Below are 12,205 nucleotides of genomic sequence, written 5' to 3' on the forward strand. Positions count from 1 at the left end.
GATAAACAAAAGCAAGACAAGCTAACAAATGCCATAGCTAAGTGGATAGCTACAAACTGCAGGCTGATTAGTATTATGGAAGATGTTGGTCTGAGGAACGTTATTAGGATCGCAACGAATGACGGCACGTATAAGCCTTGATTGATATGAGCTTGATTACATTGTTTGAGATTTGCTGCTACTGTGTAAAAAGCACCTTATTTTTTTAAAGTGTTTGCAAACCAAATGTTATTGCACTTTTGTTCATATAGTAGTACTTTTAAAATACAAGTGCACAATACAGTACTTTTGAATTCATTATTGAATACTGCTCATATCAGTGCAGGTAATCGCAGTTAATCTCAGCGATTAAGGATTTTAATCATTGCCCAGCACTAGTTTTTATATATATGTGTCAAATTTTAAACATTTTGTTGCAACTGTCTGAAATTCAATGTCTAAAATGTTCTGTTAACATTTTTTACCAGTTTATTTTGCAGCTGTGAAATGTCCTGCTCAGTACACATTAGCAGCATTTTACAGTTGCCCTATTTAACCTTCATAACCAACCAATGATCCAGCAGTTTAATAGTCAACTGGTCGAATCATTAGTCGAGAGACCTGTCAGTTGACTGAGACTCCTCTACTCACGCCCATGTTTTTATTTTATTATACTTTTTGTCACCCAGTGTGCATTACAGTAGAAGGCAGCCCCAGCCAGTAGTTTGTCTTCTTCTCCTCATTTCGGTGTGCCAAGCAGCAGCCTGCTCAATACTGCCCCTGTGGTTGGGGGTGGGGGTATACACACTTCAACGATGACTGGTACTTTATTAGAAGTGTTGTCAATCATCCTGGTCTACGTTTACAAGAGACTGTTGCGACCACGTGGCTGGTTTTGCTGAATGGTATGTGAGTCCAGTTTGTTTACCCGTCTCCAATAAAGTTTACCGTTTACCGACCGTTTCTGCAACATGCATCCATCCAAATGGGCCTAGGAAGCTAACAAAAACACGGGAAAACATTTCAGTGAGGAATTATAAATAAGAGGAATTGTTTTCACAGTGAGCTGGTGCACATCAAACACACAGTAACAACACACGTTGTGGGTTAACTGATGGGAGAAGTTTAAAAATGTTAGTAAACTCAGCTATAACCACGTCTCAGGAGAAAAACCTACCTATAGGAGCATTGTTTCAACAGAAATACCAGTCGTTCCGACAAATCTATGACGTCATATATCGTCAGTTTAAATAGGTCACAGTTTATCTTTTGCATTACATGCAGCTGTCTTTTACAGATTTTTAAATGCTCAGAAATGTGCTCCTGTCACTCTTTTGCATTTATGGGTACAGCCGTACAGTTTAATGTATTACTGAGCCTCTGACTGCTGCTGTGGACACCCAGGAGTGGAGGCTGCTGCAGAAACAGGTCATAGATGGAAGTACAGTAGACAAAGCTGGAATCATATAAGGCCACGTTCACACTGCAGGCTGAAGTGGCTCAAATCCAATCTTTTTGCCCAAATGTGACCCATATCCGATTTCCTTATGACAGTATGAACAGCACAAATCCGATTTTTTCAAATCCGGCCCACGCCACTTTCATATGTGGTCCTAAATCGAATACATATCCGATGTTTTGCAATGCGACTTCAGTCTGAACAGCCATGTCGCATTTCATGCGATTTTTATGTCATTGAAATGCGACAGATGTCACAGTTCTGCGCTGGGGGAGGCGAGGCCATAAGCAATATTTGTGCTCTCCTTCTTCTTGATATTCTTATTATTATTTCTTTATTTCAATTGCACATTAACTGGTACATTGCTACGCACATGCTATCACGAGCCGCATCCATTTTTATTTTCGCAAACACAGTACGCATTTTAAGCTAGACCTGCAAGAAAGTATACAGGGGCCCAAGATGTATTTGGGAATTATTCAGTGAATTGACATAAAAATAAATACTCATGTTAAAAATGTAGATACATTAATAAAATTCAACTAAAATTATCCAGCATGGCTCCACTGTACAAAACTGAGACTAAGCTACAATACTACTACTACTACCTACTGAAATCTTCACAAATGGCTCTGCAATACATACGGTACTTGGGCTTTTAATCTAGACTTGCAAGCAGGTATACTAGGGTCCAAACACCTGAAGTATGTGTGGCAGTAGGATGGCGTATGCAGGACTGAGTCCAAATAAACTACATTGTGCACGTTCATGGTGGTAAAGGAACAGTGTGGCTCACTGCTGTGATTTAGTAGTCTTTGGACAACAATGGAGCTCTATGGCACAAAGGAAGAAGATTAACCTGCGTTTCCTCTCCTGTGGTGCAGAACCCATGGACTCGGGCTCAGATAGAGTCTCTGGTAGTGGCGTGTCGGGTGGACGACCTGAGGTCAAGACTCTGCAGCAGAATGAGCTTCGGTACAGCCGGGCTCAGAGCTCCAATGGGAGCCGGATTCAACCGGATCAACGACCTCACTGTGATCCAGTCCACACAGGTCAGACCAGTCCACTACACCAGTAACATCCAGTCCACTACACCAATAACATCCAGTCCGCACAGGTCAGACCAGTCCGCTACACCAGTAACATCCAGTCCACTACACCAATAACATCCAGTCCGCACAGGTCAGACCAGTCCGCTACATCAGTATCGTCCAGTCCGCACAGGTCAGACCAGTCCGCTACACCAGTAACGTCCAGTCCGCACAGGTCAGACCAGTCCGCTACATCAGTAACGTCCATTCCGCACAGGTCAGACCAGTCCGCTACATCAGTAACATCCAGTCCACATACAGTGCCTTGCGAAAGTATTCGGCCCCCTTGAACTTTGCGACCTTTTGCCACATTTCAGGCTTCAAACATAAAGATGTAAAACTGTAATTTTTTGTGAAGAATCAACAACAAGTGGGACACAATCATGAAGTGGAACGAAATTTATTGGATATTTCAAACTTTTTTAACAAATAAAAAACTGAAAAATTGGGCGTGCAAAATTATTCAGCCCCCTTAAGTTAATACTTTGTAGCGCCACCTTTTGCTGCGATTACAGCTGTAAGTCGCTTGGGGTATGTCTCTAACAGTTTTGCACATCAAGAGACTGAAATTTTTGCCCATTCCTCCGTGCAAAACAGCTCGAGCTCAGTGAGATTGGATGGAGAGCGTTTGTGAACAGCAGTTTTCAGTTCGTTCCACAGATTCTCGATTGGATTCAGGTCTGGACTTTGACTTGGCCATTCTAACACCTGGATATGTTTATTTGTATTTATTAGTCATTTAGGTCAACATTGGATCATTCAGAGATCCTCACTGAACTTCTGGAGAGAGTTTGCTGCACTGAAAGTAAAGGGGCTGAATAATTTTGCACGCCCAATTTTTCAGTTTTTTATTTGTTAAAAAAGTTTGAAATATCCAATAAATTTCGTTCCACTTCATGATTGTGTCCCACTTGTTGTTGATTCTTCACAAAAAATTACAGTTTTATATCTTTATGTTTGAAGCCTGAAATGTGGCAAAAGGTCGCAAAGTTCAAGGGGGGCGAATACTTTCGCAAGGCACTGTAGGTCAGACCAGTCCGCTAGACCAGTAACATCCAGTGTACATACTGTTTGACTGCAGAAAACAAAGCAGCTCACACACACACACGTCAACAGACATAGTTTAAAATCAAACATCGCCCAGTTAATTTGTTTCTTTCTATTTCGTGCTGATGTCTCATAATGTGTCTTTGACATCAAACCTAATTTTTATTTTTGTGTCTTGCAACATGTGCCAATAAATAAAGCTAATAAAACAAAACAATCATTGTTGTATTATATATAACAATATAGCATGGAGTTGAACCGTTTTTTTTTTTTTTTTGTCTGTGTGCAGGGTTTGTTTTCCTACCTGTCCAGGTATTTCCCAGACTTCAGCGGCAGAGGAGTGGTTGTTGGTTTTGACACTCGAGGACAGGAGGAGAGCGGCTGCAGCAGTCAGCGGTAATTGACTATAAACACATGATCATACTCAGTGATGACTGTAACATGTGGTTCCTGAACTTTTCAAGTGTCATATTTCTAGTAAAGACAGGGAAAACTGAGAGTAGTGGAGCCTAACGCAGACAGGCTGGCAGATTAAGCTAAACACTCTTATTGCTAAAAGAAAAACCAGAACTTAGTCAGACAGACCAAACCGAGCAGGAGACAGCCCTAAGCAGAAATAGAGTCCAAGTGCCATGTCCAAGCTGAGAAAAGAGTCCAAAGGGGAGAAAACACGAGGCGAAAATCCAGAAAACCAAGCAGTGCAAAGCAAGCATATAATCCAAGCACAGTGAAAGATCTAGATAGAAAGCGAGAGGCAGAGTGCGAAGTCCAAGCAGCTGGAAGCTTAAGCTACAGAGAGCATGCAAGACAATCTGGCAAAGACACAAGTAACACCAGCAGAATATACATTGAGCAGATGAGGAATGTTGTGCATTTCTTGTGCAAGAAAAATGTTTGATAAACTTGATGTCAAACACTGAGCAGTGTAGTGAACTACTCCTCGTGGTCAGGAGTAGTCTTGACTCAGATTAACCAAACTGTACAGAGAAGTGTCTGCCCTATACAGCTTCATGTCTGAAGCTGGAGTGTGTTTGCATGCGTTTCAGGCTGGCGAAGCTGACGGCTGCTGTGCTGCTCAGCAGAGACATTCCTGTTCATCTGTTCTCCACCTTCATCCCCACGCCGTATGTGGTGAGGAAGCACTAATGCTTCAGTTTGCTCTGTCATACAGTGTGTAGCCAAGATCTACATCAGCACCGCTGTGTTTTTGTTTCCAGCCATATGCTGTGAAGAAGATGGGAGCGGCAGCCGGAGTGATGATCACTGCTTCACACAATCCCAAAGAAGACAACGGGTACAAGGTCAGTTAGCAAACTTTCATGCTGGATGCAACCTATTAAATGATAGGCATGTAACGATATTTGAAATTTCACGATATCTGGACAGAAGAATTTCTCGATACCATGGTGGGACTGACAGTATCTATCAGGACTTTACATAGGGTTACTTCGCTAGTATAACTGTGTCCAGGTCACAGAATTTAAACAGACACAGCGGCTGCTCCATCGTTGACTTTTACAGCTGTTGTGTCACAGCATTTCAGTTTCCCTCTTTAGGTTATTGACACAGGTGGAAAGGAAAATGACAAAGTTTGCAAATACTGACGGACGAAGGCCATTTAGGACCAGGACAGTCCTGGATATGTCTTTTAGAGGCAGTCGGGGCACCGTTGTGAGCTACACTTTAACCGAGATGGGCAAACAAACCGGATGCTCACACACAAAACCAGCCACTCAGTAACGTCCTTAAAGTCTTTTCTCCTAAAAAGTAGATGTTTGAAAAACACCTCCAGTAAAGCTCAAGTCTTACCTTTACAGGGCTGGTCCTAGTTTAAGACCTTTTTGTCCTCGTTCTGGTGCGCCAAGCAGTGATTTGCTCACTACTGCCCCCGGTGGTCAGGTCTGCACTGCCACCAGACGGTAAAAGTTAAACCCGCGTAGGGCCACAAATACACTGTTCCACTGAGTGACTTGTTGTGTTTTCCAGATCCAGCTGCTGCAATAATACATTATTTCACAGAAAGATTCTGTATACATTTATATACATTATACAAAAAATGCAGTTTTATTTAATAAGATTTTTTTCATTTTTTAATATCATGACAAATATCATACCATGGCCTTTTTACTGTGGCAATACCACACTGTGTGTTTTTGGTATTGTTACATCCCTGTTTTACATATTTTACATCTCAGTACTACATGTTAGTTATCCGGTTTATAGAGCCATAGTTACTTAATTTTTTAACCCACACAAATAAAACTTGGCAGCTGGTACACTGTTCAGTTTGTTTATTTCAGTTTTTCCACCCAGCTCAGCGTCTCTGAGTTCTGCCTGGAGACTTTGTGAAGCAACACACCTGCAGCCCCATTTATCAAACTGCAATCCATGGAAAATTGGTATTTAAATTTACTGTGTGCACGCACAGTGTCCACAGTGTGTGCTGTTAACAGTGATAACAGGTCAATGAGGAGAACATCGGGGTAAAGCTATGAAGGTATAAAGTAGCAGTCTTATCTGACATGTTTACCGGCGGCCTGTCAAAGAGAAGAAAGGACAGAACGGTACCTGCCACCCACAATTAAATGTCGTGCAGAGATTGACTTGACGGAGATGCAGTCGCTCTGTGGTGTAGTTAAGAGAAACCTGATGAAATCAAGGCAGAAATTGAATAATCTCACAATTAGTCACATTTTAGCTCTCCACACCAAAACAGAAATGGTGTACACTGCTGACAGGAGAGTTGTGTGTCTGTAACTGAAGAGCTGGTGTTCCTGTGTTTACACCAGGCCAATGGCCCTTTGAGGAGAGAGCCCTGTGTACCTGTCTGCCACTGGAGCTTTGTTGGAGCACCTGGTCTCTAGTCATTATAACTGTACACACACCTGTGCTACTGTCTCCCTCTGCAGGTGTACTGGTGTAATGGCGCTCAGATCTCTTCACCTCATGACAAGGAGATCCTGCGGTGCATTGAGGAGCAGCTGGAGCCCTGGAGCACCTCCTGCTGGGAGGAGGAGCTGGTGGAGAGCTCCTCCCTGAGGACCGATCCCCTGGTGCAGATCAACAGCTGCTACATGGAAGAACTCACCTCCCTCTGCTTTCACAGGTAAGGGGAGGACTCTGCAGCTAGTCCCCAAGACCCCAGACCTCTGCAGCTAGTCTCCAAAACCTCAGACCTCAGCAGCCAGTCCCCAGACCTCTGTAACTAGTCCAGAATGCCACTTTCCACCAGGGGTTCAACCTTCCCAACTTTGCCCACACTATCTCTGTTCTTTGTTCACTACACTGGTTTTCTGCTGCAACTTGCATGCAGTTCCAGACTCTGGTACTGGTCTACAGGGCAGTGAGGGGAACTGCTCCTTTCTACTTCTAAGCCCTGGTCCTCTCTGTTCTGGCTCCACAGTGGTGGAATAAATCATTGCACATTTTTCTCCACATGCTGAAAGTCATATTTTCTCAGGGATCTAAACAGCAGCTGCCCGCTGAAGTTCGTCCACTCATCCTTCCATGGCGTCGGACACGTTTTTGTCCAGCAAGCCTTCCAGAGCTTTGGCTTTGCTCCGCCGATCCCTGTCCCGGAGCAGAAGGACCCTGACCCTAACTTCCCCTCTGTCCACTGCCCCAACCCTGAGGAGGGAGAGTCTGTCCTGGTAGAGAACAAATTCCATTTCTTTGTGTTTTCTTTAGATTAAGTGTTTTTGTTTTAATAATTTATTTTCTTCTTCTGTGTTCCAGGAGCTCTCTCTTCTCCTGGCAGAGAGGGAAAATGCTCGGATCATTCTGGCGACAGATCCTGATGCTGATCGTTTGGCTGTAGCAGAGAAGTCTGATAGGTAACTGTGGGACAGGTCACATTTGCTCAGAGGCACTTCAGTTCAGAGTTAGAGCTCAAAAGTCCACATTACTTCTACCGTGTTCCCCATGTAACCTGTGGGCTCACTCATCATAAAGATGTAGTTTATCTGTGATGTGGTTTGCTTGTGTTTACCTGTGTTACATGCATATTCACCAGTTTCTTCCTGTGTAACAGGTGTGGTTGGAAGGTGTTCACTGGTAACGAGCTAGCGGCGCTGCTGGGTTGGTGGATGTTCTTTAACTGGAAGGAGAACCATCCAGATCCTGCAGAAACTCAGGGAGTTTACATGTTGGCCACCACCGTGTCCTCAAAGATCCTGCAGGCCTTTGCTCGCATCGAGGGGTTCCACTTCGAGGTGAGAGTCCTTGGCTACACCTACTATTTTCTCACCAGAATAAGACATACAGTATGAGAAAGGGTCTGACAGAACAAGGGCCAAGACTTTTCATCTGCACTGCTGTATCAGTCACAGTGTGAATGACGATGGTTTCCTGTCTGTCTGTGTTGAACAGGAAACTCTCCCAGGGTTCAAGTGGATTGGAAACAGAATACACGAACTCTCCAAAACAGGAAACACAGTCATATTTGCCTTCGAGGAGTCGATCGGTAACTGAGCTTATTATCTTACTGAATTTTGTGGTGAAGACAAACTCCTCAGTCCTCACTCATTGTGAAGGCTGAAACTCTCGAGATGATTGGTTCTCAGTGTGTCCGTCCTGTACACCCTCAGTGAAGATGTAAAGGTTGAAACCCTGGCCCCCCCATGCTGGGGGTCAGATGTACAGTACTGTGATCTCTGTGAATCATGATTTCACCCATTCCATGCAGTTTCTCATTATAATTTTTATCACCTTCATTTCTTTTATTATCATTGGATATGGAACAGAGACTTGGTCTCTTTAGGATAATGTAAAACTCTTAATGGTTACTCCACCTGACTGAAGGAACATAGATTTGTTTTCGGTCAACAAAAGCTTGGTCTCCATGTGTTCAGGTTTCCTGTGTGGCAGTATGGTCCCAGACAAAGATGGTGTGAGCTCGGCAGCGGTTGTGGCTGAAATGGCTGCGTGCCTCCACAACAAGAACCTGAGTTGGCCAAGTATGTTACACACACAAAGAATTTGTTTCTGGTATAGAACCAAGGCAGCCACCTGCGGCACCAACTCACACCGATGGCTTTAACCATTGGGGGCAACTTAGGGTTCACTGTCTTGCCCAAGACACTTCGACATGTGGACTGCAGGCACTGTGATTCGAACCTCCAACCGTCTGGTTGGGAGATGACCGCTCTACCCACTGAACCACAGTCGCCCAGGCTGCTGGATATTACAGGGATCAAAATTAAAGCAGGAATATTAAGACATTGTGGCTTGGCACAGGCAGACAATCTGATATAAAGTGCTTGAATAAAATGCAGTGTAGTTTTAGTTTTGTACAGAGATACATGGATATGCTTTTACTTTTACAGATTGTAGCAACTAAGACTTGTTCTATTTCCTTTATTATTACAAAACTGTACCAGGTTTTTCTGGAAATATTCCAGCAATTCACTGCAAATTTTTTAGAAAACCTTAATTGTTTCCAGGAGCTTAGCTGGAAAACAGTACCTATAAAATAAAGTGCAACCAAAAGTTGCAAGAGTAGAGAGCAGCAAACACTGCCATGTTTTGGTTCTTCGTACCTGTGTTTTTACATCCGTGCTTTCAGCAGAGCAGCGTCGGCAAAGTACCACTGAGACCAGAAAGCCTATCTCTGACACATTTCAGGTTGTCCTTGTCCTTGAGGAGGTTTTAGAGGTCTTTGAAAAATCTCCAGAAGTGTTTTTAAAGGAAAATTAAGGTTCCAGTAACTCTTAGATTTTCAAACTTTAAAGTTCTGTTTAGGTCTTTTTTTTTTTAATTCTGTGATTTGCAGTGAAATCCAGAGTTTGATGTCTGAAAGTTTCTTCTCTCTTATTTTGTTGTGACTTCCTATCTCCAGGTATGGTTATCATGTTTCTAAAACCTCATACGTCATCTGTAACAATCCTCCCACCATCCAGAAGATCTTTAGTCGGATCAGAAACTTTGAAGGCGAGGGTTCGTACCCAAAGACGTGTGGCGGTGTTCGGATCGTCCACGTCAGAGACGTCACCATGGGATATGACAGCAGCCAGCCTGACCTTCGATCTGTAAGGCGGTGACAGATAAGAGCTGCGTGTGTTGACTTTTTGTTTCTATAATATAATCTGACTTTGTGTTTCCTGTGGAGGTGCTTCCTGTGTCGAGGAGTAGTCAGATGATCACCTTTACACTAGAGAATGGTGTCGTGGCCACGCTGAGGACCAGCGGCACCGAACCCAAGATCAAGTACTACACCGAGTTCTGCGCTGCACCGGGGAAAAGGTTAGCCACTTCCAACACACAGTTTACCTGCTGCTGACAAGACATGAAGAGATAACATATAATACAGCTCTAATCCACTTGTTAAGTGGTGACGTAACATCATGTTTCAGAGTCCAAACCGCAGTTCGTTCTCCTCCTCTCTGTATGCCACAGCGTAGTGTTCCCCATTGTTTCAACAGATCTGAATCAAAAATCACAGCTCAGCTGTCATTCTACCACTTTCCTTGCAACAGGAAGGAGAAAAAGAAATGGCTACAATTGATTAGATCAGTCACAGTGTTCTTAAGTTAAAAACAATGAAACTTCTGCAAGTGGTCTGTTTTGCTGCCTTGTAACGTTAGCTAGCAAGCTAGTTAGCATAAAGTTGAGGTAAACACTATACATGGACACATTTTGCGCTGATCAAAGTCACAGTAAAAGCTGGGAACGATTAAAAACGAGTATGACATATGACTCCATATATAAAGCTCTGTATTGGAATACATTTACTATGATGTGTAATAAAGTTTGGTTATTATGCCACCAGGCATAACAGCGACACTGGCTACTTTATTTGAATCTTAAGAATGTGATCGTTTTCTTTTACTCTCAATGATGCGTCGCAAAAAAAAAGATGTTATTGTGCAGAGGATGACAGGCTCCGCCATTTGGATCTGGGGGAGTTTGGACCCAGAGGTGGAAGATTACATCACACTTAACAAGAAGACAGGCTTTCCCAGTGGATCAAATCTTGACAGCAACAGAAGTCATGTCACAGACTTTGTGACGCTCAGAGAAATGTGTTCACCTTTTTACAGATGCTCCTTTTCCATTGATCGTGAAATGCTGTTTGTGCTCATATCCACATGTGTGATCTGTGTTGCAGTGAGGTGTCCAGTCTGGAGGAGGAGCTCAGGAAGGTAACTGCTGCTCTGCTGGAAGAGTTCCTGGAGCCAGAGAAAAACAATCTGATTCGCCGCTTTGTATAGCCCAGCCTCTTCGTACCTGGTCCCCTGCAGTGACGGCACATCCTGTGGTGCTTGTAGACAAGTCAGCTGCTTCACTCTGTCGTGTCAATAAAGTTCACATTGGACTGAAGAAGCCGTTTGGACTCTGGAAAACAGAGACGTTTGATGTTAGAGACTGAATGTTAACTTAGAGCAATGATCGACAGACTGATTGACATTTAGTTGCAGGCCTGAACTGTGGTACTCTGTGTACATCATTAACCATCATACAGCAGAGAGCAGGATGAGGAAACAGAGTCCAACCAAAGAGTGAGTTCATTTTCATTTTCTTTTGTTTGATTGGTTCTCAGGTGCAGGTAACAAAGAAAAAATTATTTATAAATATATTTTCTTAAAAGATGAACTGAGAAGAAAATTACATATAAATTGTTGGTAAAACCAAATGTTTACTTTCAAACTGAGTTAAAGTCCTGCACTTGGAAGATGTGAAAAAGGTGATTGATATGGAAGTTCATTGATGACAAAATGACTAAGCACACACGACACAACATATCGGTGGACATGGATTTGTACGGGAGCCTGTGACTGCTCACTTTCTTGTTTTAACAGAGCTCTCGTTAAAGCAAAATATTTGTCATGTTATGACGTTTTCTTACTTGTTTAATTTTGATATTAAAATAACATTTTTACAGGAAATTAAAATATTTTCTTCATTGTGGCAGAAATAGGGTTAGGGTTCAAATATATAATAAAATAAAAAATACACTGCTGTAGTTTTTCAAAGTCCCACATTGGTTTGTATATTAACTTTGAAACATCACAGTCAACTCTTCCTGAACTACTCCTAGTCTTAAATGATTTACAAGTGGACTAAACATCACAAGTAAATTTTGTAACAATTAAAAATTATTTATTTCAATTTTTCTTGAAAGTGCACATTATAGTTCAAGTTGATTGAAGAAATGACCAAAATTTCTAATAAAAAAAGACACACCAGTAAAAACTGAAGACCAAATAAACAGCGAGTCTAAAACCAGCTTTGATTGTAAAGAGGAAATAAGAAAACTCAAATGTTTTGGATTCATCATTTCAAATGGGATGTTTTGTTTCTTGGTTTGTTTTATTTTACAGTAAACGAAATATCTTTGGGTTTTGGACTGTTGGTTGGACAAAATGAGACATTTGAAGACATGCCTGAAACTGTAGTGGTCATTTTTTAAATGTTTGTTGTTTTATGTTGCTTATTTGATTAAATGTAAAAAGAATGAGCACATTAATGGATATTGAAAACAACTGTTTATTGCAGCTCAAAAATGTATTTTCATTCCTCACCCACGGTCAAATTTAATCTTGGATTAGATTCGGGGTTTTTTCTTCCAGATTTGTCATTAATGAACTTCCATACATGGACAGTAGAGGAGGAATGTACCTTTAAAACAAAC

The 12,205-nt window shown here is 42.2% G+C and overlaps 1 protein-coding gene across 1 annotated transcript in view; it reads left to right on the forward strand.

Annotated features, from left to right (window-relative positions):
* Positions 1–11,742, forward strand: part of pgm2l1 (phosphoglucomutase 2-like 1) — a 22,128-nt gene extending 10,386 nt beyond the window's left edge. The window contains exons 2-14 of the mRNA XM_020588484.1: positions 2,323–2,490; positions 3,866–3,972; positions 4,623–4,707; positions 4,794–4,877; positions 6,486–6,682; positions 7,037–7,226; positions 7,312–7,409; positions 7,607–7,787; positions 7,945–8,038; positions 8,427–8,562; positions 9,413–9,602; positions 9,683–9,816; positions 10,682–11,742. Of these exons, the coding sequence (XP_020444140.1) occupies positions 2,323–2,490; positions 3,866–3,972; positions 4,623–4,707; positions 4,794–4,877; positions 6,486–6,682; positions 7,037–7,226; positions 7,312–7,409; positions 7,607–7,787; positions 7,945–8,038; positions 8,427–8,562; positions 9,413–9,602; positions 9,683–9,816; positions 10,682–10,784 (1,767 nt within the window). The 3' untranslated portion in view covers positions 10,785–11,742. The remainder of the gene's footprint in view (positions 1–2,322; positions 2,491–3,865; positions 3,973–4,622; positions 4,708–4,793; positions 4,878–6,485; positions 6,683–7,036; positions 7,227–7,311; positions 7,410–7,606; positions 7,788–7,944; positions 8,039–8,426; positions 8,563–9,412; positions 9,603–9,682; positions 9,817–10,681) is intronic.
* The last annotated feature ends 463 nt before the right edge of the window (positions 11,743–12,205 follow it).

The sequence above is a fragment of the Monopterus albus genome, unplaced genomic scaffold (assembly GCF_001952655.1).
Source record: "Monopterus albus unplaced genomic scaffold, M_albus_1.0 scaffold543.1, whole genome shotgun sequence".
Lineage (NCBI taxonomy): Eukaryota > Metazoa > Chordata > Actinopteri > Synbranchiformes > Synbranchidae > Monopterus > Monopterus albus.